The sequence below is a fragment of the Eutrema salsugineum genome, unplaced genomic scaffold (genome assembly GCF_000478725.1).
Source record: "Eutrema salsugineum unplaced genomic scaffold, Eutsalg1_0 scaffold_7, whole genome shotgun sequence".
Classification (NCBI taxonomy): domain Eukaryota; kingdom Viridiplantae; phylum Streptophyta; class Magnoliopsida; order Brassicales; family Brassicaceae; genus Eutrema; species Eutrema salsugineum.
In genome coordinates, this window is record NW_006256486.1 from 4,456,370 (window position 1) to 4,469,411 (window position 13,042).

The 13,042-nt window shown below is 35.1% G+C and overlaps 1 protein-coding gene and 1 pseudogene across 1 annotated transcript; both read left to right on the top strand.

Annotated features, from left to right (window-relative positions):
• Positions 1-3,500: 3,500 nt before the first annotated feature.
• LOC18011484 (SKP1-like protein 1A) lies at positions 3,501-3,965 on the top strand. The gene has a single exon (XM_006393280.1). It carries the CDS (start codon positions 3,501-3,503, stop codon positions 3,963-3,965), a length of 465 nt encoding a protein of 154 aa, XP_006393342.1.
• An 8,043-nt stretch (positions 3,966-12,008) lies between these two features.
• On the top strand, positions 12,009-12,484 carry LOC18011487 (annotated as a pseudogene).
• The last annotated feature ends 558 nt before the right edge of the window (positions 12,485-13,042 follow it).

Consider the following 13,042-nt stretch of genomic DNA (forward strand, 5'->3'; position numbering starts at 1 on the left):
GTAAAGAAGAGAGATGACCAAATTTCAGTGGAGAAGGCACAACCAGAGAGAAGGTGATCTGAATTTTCTGGCTCAGATGCACATAATAAAAAATCCAGGGAGACATCCAGCCCCCATCTTATTCTTATCAACTTGTCTCTGGTAATAAGCCTATTTCTTAGAGTTACCCACATTAGAAAAGCATGCTTCAGAATACGTTGCTTAAACCAGCAAAGCTTTGACCAAGTGACCTTAGGGAGAATAGGTTGCAGCGATTCCCAAGTGCGAGATGTGGAAAACGTACCAGGTTTATCAGTTGGTAAATGACACCACAAGTAAATATCAGGTGCACTGTGAGCGAGATCTGGAACATGATTTGGTAAGCAAGCTCGGAGAAGGGTGATAATCTGGTTGCAAGAAGAAGATACAGCCCATTGGATATAACTTGGAAAACTGTTGCCATTGATGGAATTCCCGTAACAGATGGGCCAACACATCCTGTTATGTCAATTAGGGGACCAAGCAATGTCCAATTATCATGCCAAAATAATGAAGTGGCACCAGAATTCACTTGACTTATGATATAGATATGATCTAGCCAAACCCCCAAGTTTCATCCATGTCTGGGCTCACATGCCATTGCTTTTGAATCAGGTGAGTTCTTTGATCGCATTAAAACAAAGTTGAATCTAACCATTGCTTTATAAACCCATCATTAAAACCAAAGTTATACACCCATCATTAGAAGATAACATATATAGAAGAGAACATTTTTTTTTATTACTAAATATAAAGAATTTGTTTTGCATTGAAAGATAGAGAACAAAAATGATGAAAACAATATTATAGAGCATTAGCAGTTTGAAAGCATCTATAAAATGCTTCTCAAGTATGATTTTTTTTTTCCCGACAAGACGTCGTGCTATTTCGTTGTTTGAATAGATTTGATTTTGGCAATTTATCTAATTTAAATTTGCAAAATCCACTTCTTAGTAAACTAGTTCATTTGAGAGGATGAAACGGTAAATATGATGGTGTGAATGAGATGGCTTAATATAAGTTGAATGGTAGCTTCCATTATAATAATGGACTTGAAAAAATTGCTTTGCTCAAAATCTATTATTAAAATCTTAAAAACCAAACGATTTTAAATTGTGCCAAAATACAACTATGTTAAACTGGTACTTAACACTCCGTTAGTGTTAATACAACTAAGTACTAACAAACGTTCAAGAAGAGGAAAAAAGAATCTATTCTATTAAAACAGAAGCACATTTAGTGCTTGCATCCAAACACTCCTAAAGTTTTTTTTATAATATTTATTTTATTTTTATATTTAATTTCCGAAAATTAGTTATTAATTTAGATATTTTTAGATTTCCTAAAATCTAGCTCATCTTTAATTTAAATTTCAAATTATTAGAAATTTAATTAAATTTAATTACAAAAATTTGCATTCAATTTAATTTAAATTCAAAAAATTCAAAAATAAATTATAACTAAATTTTATTACGAAAATTTAGATAATAATTTTAATACTTTAAAAATTTCTTAAATACAGGAGAGATTTAATTTAAAATTTTAAATTTAAATAATATTTTTATAAAAATGCATAGTAAATAAATATTTTATCGTATTTTATCATAATCAATTAGTCTAAAATATTAAATATTTGAGATTAATAAATATTTATATTATACAATATTTATGATCGAGCTGATTAGAGTTATATATATATATATTTAAGGTCCATGAGTTAATTATTAAAACATGTAAGATATTAAGATGATTTGAGACAATTAAACTAACATGTTAGCCAGTTTATATATATATATATATATTTTAAAATAGCACAAATAATAAATAAATATCTTATTATATTTTTTCATAATCAATTGGTCCAAATATTCCATATTAGTAAATATTTATAGGGTTATACAATTATAATTATAGTCTTATACGGGTTAGTTTGTCAAAACATATAAGATATTAAAAATGATTTAAGACAACTAAATGGATGGATTAGCAAATTCATAGATATATATAGATTTTTTTATGTGTAAATCTAAATTCACATAATAACAAAGTTTATAATTAACATTAGATCAATGTATACTTAATTAACGCATACTCTTATTCTACTAATATACAAATTTTACTGTTTAAGATTATAATATGATAACAATTTTTTGATTTAAAAAAAATAAATAACAAAAACAAATTATATATAAACAAAAAAGATAAATGCAACTTATATTAGAAATAAAAAAATAAAACATTCTCGTCCTAAGTTAAAATCCTAAGCTTTTAACGCAAGAATACGTTCTCAATATCGAGCAATGACCTGTAATCTTCAATTAACTTATTGGACAATGACTTCTGAGGTCTACTGTTGTTAGAATTGATGGCTAATTAGTAGTCTTTATTTGTACGTTTCTTTTGTTAATTTGATGCCCCAAATAACAAAAAGAAAAGCTACTTCCATGTAGAATGTTTGTGTAGTTAACCCTTAAGGATCGGGATATTTAGAAAGTCAAACAACCTTGGCTCAAGCTTCTCGAACATGCCTAGTAACACCATTATAAGACATTCAAAGAAGATTCTGCTTAGTTTCCAAACTTCATATAGGAGGATTAGTTGATAAGACAAGAATTGAAATATTAACTTTGGAAGTTTGGATAGAAATCTAAACGAGAAATAAACTGATTATGGAAGATTGTGGAAACAAAATCCATGAAGAAAAAACGGAAACTTAACTCGACGAAGAGCTAAATATATGATTTTGGAACTAACCCTAAGCGAGACACGTAAGAAATTAGGAAACTCTGTTTAAATAGCGACCAAGGAAACTCAATCATATTCATTAGAAGAAATTTGATTTTGGAACTAAACCCTAAACAAGAAGAAACAAATTAGAATATTGAAGATCAAGGAAATGTGTTTTGAAATCAAAACAAAACACGAGACACGCACAAAAGCCTCAAATATTTAGCGGTAAAACATCCAAAGAGCTTCGCAGAAAGTTAAATAATTACCCATTCATTTATTCAACCAAAGATCTGTTCTTCTACCATAGAGATGAATCATAAAGATAAATGAAATTTTTTGTTTTGTTTTTGAATTGAAGAGATTAATGAATTTCTCATAATTAGCCTTCCTGTAAACGCAAAATTGAAAACATAATCATATTTCCTCACATACATTGTTGTGGCCAGCTTCTTCATTTTCATTCCTTTTTCCTTGTTTGGGAGGCCATAATGATATTTCCTTCATCTTTTCTCTGGTCAACACAAAATAAGGTACATGTTAGTTTCCATATTCACCAACGTAATTATCCTTGTTTGGGAGGCCATAATAATATTTCCTCGCATCTTTTGTTTGGTCAACACATAATACTGTACATGTTAATTTCCATATTCACCAACATATTCACCAATATAGTTCATACTTTGTGTCATTCTTCACATCAAAGTATTCCAACTCCATATTTTTTTCATCAGTCTCCTCACGAACAAGGAACGATGTCGAAGAAGATTGTGTTAAAGAGCTCAGATGGCGAGACCTTTGAGGTTGAAGAAGCGGTGGCTCTCCAGTCACAGACCGTAGCCGCTCACATGGTTGAAGATAGCTGTGTAGGTAACGAAATCCCTCTTGAAAACGTCACCGGCCAGATCCTTGCCAAAGTGATCGAGTATTGCAAGAAACACGTCGTCGTCGATGGTGATGGTGTCTCTTCTGAGGAGCTCAAGAACTGGGATGCTGAGTTTATGAAAAATATGGATCAATCCACGCTTTTTCACCTTATTTTGGCTGCTGATTATCTAAACATCGAAAGCCTTCTTGATCTTACTTGCGAAACAGTTGTTCGTGTGATTGAAACCAAAACTGTTGAAGAGATTCGCACTTTTTTTAGCGCCGAGAACGATTACACACCCGAGGAAGAAGCACAGTTTCGCAAAGAAAACAGTTGGGCTGTTGACGACTGATCGTGATCAAGTTTCTTTTTAATTCGCCAAGTCATGCTTGCTTCTTTGCTTTTTAGATACAATAAAACCTAATTGTTTTGGTCTACAGAACAATTCATGTCTTGTTTCTTTCTTTTACCAAAAAGAAAGTCTTGTATTTTCTTTTATTTTAAATAAAATATGTCTGAATTAATTTTTAAAATCTTATTATATTAAAGAGGCATATATATCTAAACCTAAATCGATAAGAAGAAGATCCATCGCCAAACTTTCAAAGCAGAGAGAATATGCCATTTGAAATTACAGATCGGGTGGCGTTTATCCATTGGCGTCGAGCGAATGAATCCGAGGTACATTTTCTAATTGTCTTTTTGTTTAGAGTTTGGTAATTGTGATTTGGTGTGGAGATAACTACTATTGTACACAAAATTAACCCTTAACCACACGCTAGATCTTTATTTTGACCCTATATCTTTATAAAAACTAGAGAAAAGCGCAAAACTAATTTGCAAATTGATGATTACTTGCTGCAAGGTTTTGAACTCGAGGATGTCTTAGCGAGCACCAGTTGGGACCACTGGACTGATACCCTATACTTTTGTGCCCTATACTTCTGTGATATTGTGTTTAGTGCGTTTGGGTATCCTCATCTATGAATCTCTTTCGAAAGATAAAACTACGTACTAGAACCTTTCAAGAGAACTTTCATCTTTGTTTTTTGTTCTCTCGTTGCTTTGTAATACTAAGTGGCCTCAATTGCCAGATTCATTTCAGCCATTTTTCTTCACCATCCAATTAGACTTTTTCAAAGTATGCGTTCATCTTCCTTATATCTATCTTTTAATGGTTCTTCAATGTCCATATATTCCAGAGACGAGTGAAATCTATACTAACCATTAAATCAACATTGAATTCAATAACTTTTGAAAGGTTCTAACTATGTAAATTACCATAGACCTAATAATTTAGATACAGATTTTTCATCCATGATATCTTCAGTCCAAGTATCATCTTTGGTGTGAATCAAGCACGAAAAAAGCAATAAACAATAGAGAGAAATCGCAAATTGAGTCAAACACCCATTTACAATTTTTTTTTTATTAATTATGTGAATGAATAATTACAAACCCTAAGCCTTGTATTTATAACCCAAAAATCCGACTCTCAAACCCACCCGATAAAGGAAAACCTAAATCAAGCTCAATAAAGAAAATGTAATGTGGGAGGCTTCACCCCCCCTCCCCCCCACACCCCCCCTCCCAAATGAATCCATGTCCGCCTTTGACCCAATGAGGCCAGTGGGGTTTAGTAGAGCCCTTTTAGAATACTTTGTCACTAGAAACAATAATCTCCACCTTGACAAAGAATCTCCATAAAAATCACCTCCAAACTCCAATCACTTCCGGGGGGAATTTCATCTTCTTTAGCACTTGAAAACATGGAGCAAATCCAAGCAATGCTTGAACTTTTCCGCAGTAAGTTGGTCAACATATCAGCTGCATTCTTTGACGCGTGCACCTTCTCCAACAAGACTTCTCCATATGCAGACAACTCTCTGATTTTATGAAATCTGATATGAATGTGCTTCATCCTTGCTTGGTATACGGGGTTCTTGGCTAGAGACAAAGCACTCTGACTATCACTGTATAGCTGAACTCCACCTTGTCAATACCCAATTCTGTCACAAATCCTTTAACCCGAAGTGACTCCTTAGCTGCTTCTCCCATAGCCATATAATCAGCTTCTGTGGTAGACATTGCCACAACAGATTGTAGCACAGATCTCCAACAAATAGGACCTCCAACAAGAGTAAAGACATACCCTGTAGTAGACCTTCTGTGTCAAGATCACCAACATAATCTGAATCAACATATCCCACAACTGAGCCACACTCTTGACAATCAAACATAAGCCCAAGATCGGTTGTACCCTTTAAATATCTGAAAATCCATTTGACGGCTTTCCAGTGTTCTCTTCCAGGATTGGACATATACTTGCTCACTTGATTAACTGCTTGTGCTAAATCAGGTCTAGTGCACACCATAGCATACATCAAACAGCCAAATGCACTTGTATAAGGGACCTTTGACATATCTCTGATCTCTTGATCAGACTTAGGATACTGCATCGCTGAAAGTGAGAAGTGCATCGCCAAAGGTGTAGACACTGCCTTTGCATCTCTCATGTCAAACCTGTCTACAATCTTCTGAATATAGCTCTTTTGAGAAAGCCATAATCTCCTTGAGCTTCTTTCTCTGCGAATTTCTATCTCAAAGATCTTTTTTGCAGCACCAAGATCCTTTATATCGAACTATTCTTAAATAATTCTTTCAGCTTAGCAATATCCTTCATATCTCTCGCAGCAATGAGCATATCATCAACATAAAGCAGTAGGTATGTGGGAGAATGGTCGTCCAGATACCTTACATAGACATAGCAGTCATACTCACAGTTTGTGTAGCCAATCTTCACCATGTAGGAGTCAAAACGTTTGTACCATTGCCTAGAAGTCTGCTTCAATCCATACAGAGACTTTTTAAGTCTGCACACAAGCTTCTCCTCTCCTGGTTTCACAAATCCCTCTGGTTGCTCCATATAGATCTCTTCGTCCAGATCTCCATGAAGAAATGCTGTCTTTACATCCATCTGATCAAGAGAGAAATCCCAGCTTGCTACTAAACCCAGCACATCTCTAAATAGAAGTGTGCCTCACCACAGGGGAGAATATTTTGTCATAATCAACCCCTTTCCTCTGTGAGTAATCCTTTGCCACTAACCTTGCCTTGTACTTAACTGGTTCCTTCTCAGACATCCCAGGTTTTATCTTGAAAACCCACTTGCATCCTATCGCCCTCTTGCCTTTTGGTAAAGGCGTTAGATCTCATGTTTGATTTCTGTCCAGGCTCTCATTCTCTTCTGTCATAGCTCCAATCCAGAAATCTTTCTCAAGACTTGAGATAGCCTCTCGAAAATTTGCTGGATCACCTGAACCAACCATCAAAGCATAACTCGCCATGTCTTCAAATCCTAATCTTTCAGGCGGTTTAATGATGCGCCTTGGTCTTTGAAGTACCAAACTCTCCTCTGCTTTTCCATGTTGAACGTCCTGCTCCACCTCAACAGGTTGCCCATCACGTCCTGCTGCTAGTCTAGTCTCACTAGACTCCTCCTGTGATGTACCAGAATCCGTTTCAGTCTCAATGATCACAGGAACTCGATCTGATCTCGCCTGCTCCACCATATACTGCTCATCAAAGACCACATCTCGACTGAATACCCTCTTCTTATCAACATGATCATATAACTTGAAGCCTTTCACACTTTTTCCAAAATCCAGAAATATGCACTTCTTAGATTTTGAATCCATTTTTGATCTTTCATCACTTGGAACCAGCATGTAAGCTGGACATTCAAATATCTTCAAGTTTGACAGATCAATATCTGTCCTAGTCCAAATCTCTTCAGCTACCTTCCCTTTTAGAGAACTCCTAGGCGACCTATTGATGAGATACACCGCCATGTTTACTGCGTTTGCCCAGAACTGCTTAGGAAGCCCTGCATTCAACCTCAAACACCTTTCTTTTTCTGTAATAGTTTGGTTCATCCTCTCACTGACACCGTTTTGTTGTGGTGTTTTCCTGACAGTGAAGTGTCTTTGAATGTCATGCTCCTCACAGAACTTCTGGATCTCTCCATCAGTATATTCTGGGCCATTATCTGATCTTAGATACTTAACCTTCTTCTCTACCTGATTTTCGACTTCAGCCTTCCAAACCTTGAAGTTGGCAAAAACTTCAGATTTCTGCTTTAGAAGTACACCCAAACCTTCCTAGAGAAGTCATCAATGAAGATGACGAAGTACCTAGACCCTCCCAATGACAGTTCCCGAGTTGGACCCCATACATCAGAATGACATAGTCTAAAATACCCTTTGTCGTGTGTTGTCTTGTCTTGAATGAAACTTTGGACTGCTTTTCCATCACACAGAACTTGCAGAAATCCATCTTGTAATTCTTTAAACCATCCAGAAGACCCCTTTTATGGAGTTCAAGAAAACCATGCTCTCCTATATGCCCCAGGCGCTATGCCAAAGAGTTGTGCTATCAGATTCAAACAGAGCAGTTGCAGCTCCACTTACAACCACACTCCCTAACATCCTGTAAACGTTCCCAGCTGTCATCTTCCCTTTAATCACCACCATAGATCCTTTACAAACCTTCAAAAAGTCTTCATCTTCATCACCTCTGAGTCTAAATTTGTTTTTGTGAAGAGTACCTAAAGAGACCAAATTCTTCGTAATCCCTGGAATATGCCTAACATCAGTCAATGTTCTGGATGATGCCATCATGCATACGAAACTTGACCTCTCCAGTACCAACGACACCACATGACATGTCGTTTTCCAACTGAACAGAGCCCATGTTTCACTCCTATACGTCTAAAACCATTCTCTGTGAGGAGTCATATGGAATGATGCACTCGTATATAGTATCCAAGAGTCTGTGTGATCACCAAATGTCACAACCAACAAATCGCCTACACTGTCATCTGAATCCTCCTTCTGAACCATGTTTGCAGAACCAAGTCTACGTTCTGTTTTCTGTTAGGACAATCCCTTCGATAATGGCCTTTTTGACCACAACCAAAGCACATCAAATTTTTCCCTGGCTTAGACTTCGACTTGTCCCTTTTACTTCCATCCTGCTTCTTTTCTTGCCTTCCTTGTTGCTGGTTGCTATTCATGTACAAACCATCACCTTGAGACTTGTCCACCATTTGTAATGTTCTGCTGCCTTTCCCAATGGGATTGCAGCGAAGTACAAACCGTCTCCAGCGATATAGTCGTTTTTTCGACTGTAATTGCTGTCACCAAAGTCTCGAACTGAGGAGGAAGAGAACACAGCAAGATCATGGCTTTATCCTCGTCCTCAATATGCTCCAGATCTCCAATGATTTGGTTGAAGTTGTTGACATGAGCAATAAGATCGCCTGACTCTGCCATCTTCAACCCATACAACTTCTGTTTCAGATACAGCTTGCTGGATAATGATTTTGACATGTACATCTTCTCTAACATATCCCACATCTCCTTGCAAGTTGTGATGTTCATCACCTGATTGGTGATATCATCAGAGAGACAAAGTCGAATCGTCGAAACAGCTTGATCCTGCATATCATACCAATCATCCTTCTCGATCTTATCCGGCTTCTTCTCTAATAACGCCTTCTTCATACTTTGCTGCGTCAGGAGATCCTTGACTCGACTTTGCCACAGACCGAAATTCCCTTTTCCATCGAACCTAGGTACATCGGAAAAACCTAGAGCTCTGATACCATTTGTTGTGAATCAAGCGCGAAGAAAACAATAAACAATAGAGAGAAATCACAAATTGAGGCAAACACCCATTTAGGGTTTTTTTATTAATTGTGTGAGTAAATAATTACAATAAACTTTGTATTTATAATCCCAAAAACCCGACTCCCAAATCCACCCGATAAAGGAAAACCTAAATCAAACCCAATAAGGAAACCGTAGCGTAGGGTGCTTCGCCCCCCACACCTCTCCAAATGAATCCGCTTCCGCCTTTGATCCAGTGAGATTTAGTGGGCTCTAACAGGATCCTTTTAGAATACTTTGTCACTAGAAACAATAATCTTGGTTTCTCTAATGTCCATATATATTTCAGACTTATCTATATATATTTCAGAGATAACTGAAATCTATATCAACCATTGAATCATAAATATTGAACTCAATAACTTTTCTATAGCTTTTAACAATGTAAACTACCATTGACCTAATAATTTGGAAATTGGGAACTTGATAAGTTTTATAATTTTATATTTTTTACTATTTGATAAATGATGAAAATATTCTCAGTTTTGTTTTTTGTGTACCATTCATAAACATATACGGTTTTACTGTACAAAAACTAAATTGTTATGTACAGTATATTACTTTTTTATAGCACTTTAAGTGTTAAAAACTTATGAAATTTGAATAAGTATGTACAATGATCTTATAATAAAAACTGAAAAAAGATGCCATGAAAATTTAGATACAAAATTTGATAGATTTCATGTTTACATCCTCAGTCCAATTCTATGACAAGTTCATCCATTTATGGGCTCACATGGCATTGCTTTGAACCACTTGTTCCTTTATCGGACGAAAACAAAGTTGAGTCTAACCATGTGAAATATCCCACAGGCTTTGTAAGTTATTCACCCATCATTAGAAGCTAACATCGTTAAGTGATATATAAATATATAGAAGATAACACATATTTGTTTTATTACTAGATTTAAAGAATTTTTTTTTCCTTGAATGATACCAAAAACAGTATAAAATGATGAAAATAATATTATACAGCAATAAAAGTTTGCAAGCATCTATAAAACGCTTCTCAAGTATGGCGCATTTTTTTTTTTTAATGTTTTTCCGAAACGAGACATGGTGGTGTTTTGTTGTTTGAACAGATTTGATTTTGGCAATTTGTCAATTTCAAATTCGCTAAATCCACTACAAACTTAGTAGTCAAACTAGTTCGCTCGAGAGTATTAAACAGTAAATATGATGGTGTGAATGAGATGGCTTGATAAAAGTTGAATGGAAGCTTCCATTTTCATGATTAAAAGTCTGCAAAATGAACACTAAAAAGCGATATGCACTTTTATTTCTACTAAAAAATGCAAAAGAAAGTTACTAAACCAATCATAAGACACTTGTAATTTTTTGTTTTCTGTTTACGATTTGGATCGGTAGCTTCTAGGAGTTTCAATTTGTTTGGTTGAATATGTAAACTTCTTATTTGATTCATTGAATAAGTTCTCAATATCGAGCAATATTGACCTGTAATCGTCAATTAATTTATTGGACACTGACCTGTGAGGTCTACTGTTGTTAGAAGTTGATGGCTAATATATTAATAGGCTTTCCTTGTATGTTTCTTTTGTTTGATGCCTCAAATAACAAAAAGAAAAAAGCTACTTCCATGTAGAATGTTTGTGTAGTTAACCCTTAAGGATCAGGATATTTAGCAAGTCAAACAACCTTGCTTTAAGCTTCTCGAACATGCCTAGTAACATCGTTATAATTCATTAGTTTCTGCGTAGTTCCAAACTTCATATAGGAGGGTTAGTTAACAATATTTTAAAGAATTGAATTTGGAAGTTTAGATCGAAATCTAAACGAGAAATATACTGATTATTGAAAATTGTGGAAACAAAATCCATGAAGAAATGATGGAAACTTACCTCGACGAGAGAACCAGAAATATGATTTTAGAAATAAACCCTAAAAAAGACACGTAAGAAACAAGGAAACTCTGTTTAAATAGCGAAAATTTGATTTTGGAACTAAACCCTAAACGAGAAAAAAAAGAATATTGAAGATCAAAGAAAGGTGTTTTGAAATCAAAACAAAATACGTATTTTATTGACCACGCACAAGCCTCAGAAATTTAGCGGTTAAACATCCAAAGAGCTTCGCAGAAGTTACGTACATAAGTATTACACTTTCATAAATTTAGCGTTTAAACATCCAAAGAGCTTCGCAGAAAGTTAAATTATTGCCCTTTCATTTATTCAACCAAAGATCTTTTCTTCTAACATAGAGATGAATCATAAAGATAAATGAAATTTTTTGTTTTGTTTTTGAATTGAAGAGATTAATGAATTTCTCATAATTAGCCTTCCTGTAAACGCAAAATTGAAAACATAATCATATTTCCTCACATATATTGTTGTGGCCAGCTACTTCATTTTCATTCCTTTTTCCTTGTTTGGGAAGCCATAACAATATTTCCATCATCTTTTTTTGGTCAACACAAAATAATGTACATTTTAATTTCCATATTCACCAACTTAATTATCCTTGTTTGGGAGACCAGAATGATATTTCCTCGCATTATTTTTTTGGTCAAAACAAAATAATGTACAAGTTAATTTGCATATTCACCAACTGAATTATCCTATAAATATAGATCATACTTTGTGTCATTCTTCACATCAAGTATCCTAACTCCAAACCTTTTTCATCAATCTCCTCACAAACAAGAAACGATGTCGGAGAAGAAGATTGTGTTGAAGAGCTCAGATGGCAAGACCTTTGAGGTTGAAGAATTGGTGGCACTCGAGTCGCAGACCATAACTCACATGGTTGAAGATAGCTGTGTCGGTAACGAAATCTCTCTTGAAAATGTCACCGGCCAGATCCTCGCCAAAGTGATCGAGTATTGTAAGAAACATGTCGTCGTCGATGACTCCATGGTGATGGTGATGACTCTTCTGAGGAGCTCAAGAACTGGGACACTGAGTTTGCGAAAAGTATAGATGACTCCACCCTCTTGAACCTGACTCTTGCTGCTTATCATCTGAACATCCAAAGCCTTCGGACTCTCACTTGCAAAACAGTTGCTCATGTGATCCATACCAGAACTATTGATGAGATTCGCACTTTTTTTAACGTCGAGAACGATTACACACCCAAGGAAGAAGCAGAGGTTTGCAGAGAAAACCAATGGGCTTTTGACGACTGATCATGTTGATCACTTGAGAAGTTTCTTTTTAATTCGCCAAATCATGCTTGCTTCTTTGCTTTTTAGATACAGTAAAACATATTTGTTTTGGTCTACAGAACAATTCATGTCTTGTTTCTTTCTTTTACCAAAAAAAAGTCTTGTATTTTCTTTTATTTGTAATAAAAATCTGTCTTCATTAATTTTTATAATCTTATTATATAAAAGAGGCATATGTATATATATATATATATATCTAAACCTAAATCGATAAGAAGACATCCATCGCCAAAATTCAAAGCAGAGAGAATATGCCGTTTCAGATTACAGAGCCGGTGACGTTTATCCATGGGCAGTTGGAATAAGCGAATGAACCCGAGGTATTTTCTAATTGTCTTTTTGTTTAGAGTTTGGACTTTTGGTAATTGTGATTTGGTGTGGAGATAACTACCATTGTACACAAAATTAACCCTTAACCACACGGTAGATCCTTATTTTGACCCTATATCTTTATGAAAACTAGAGGAAAAGCGCAAAACTAATTTGGTAATTGATGATTACTTGCTGCAGGGTTTTGAT

What these genes read in the sequence shown, in the direction of transcription:
- LOC18011484 (XM_006393280.1), top strand. Translation starts at nt 3,501, where the DNA reads ATGTCGAAGAAGATTGTGTTAAAGAGCTCAGATGGCGAGACCTTTGAG.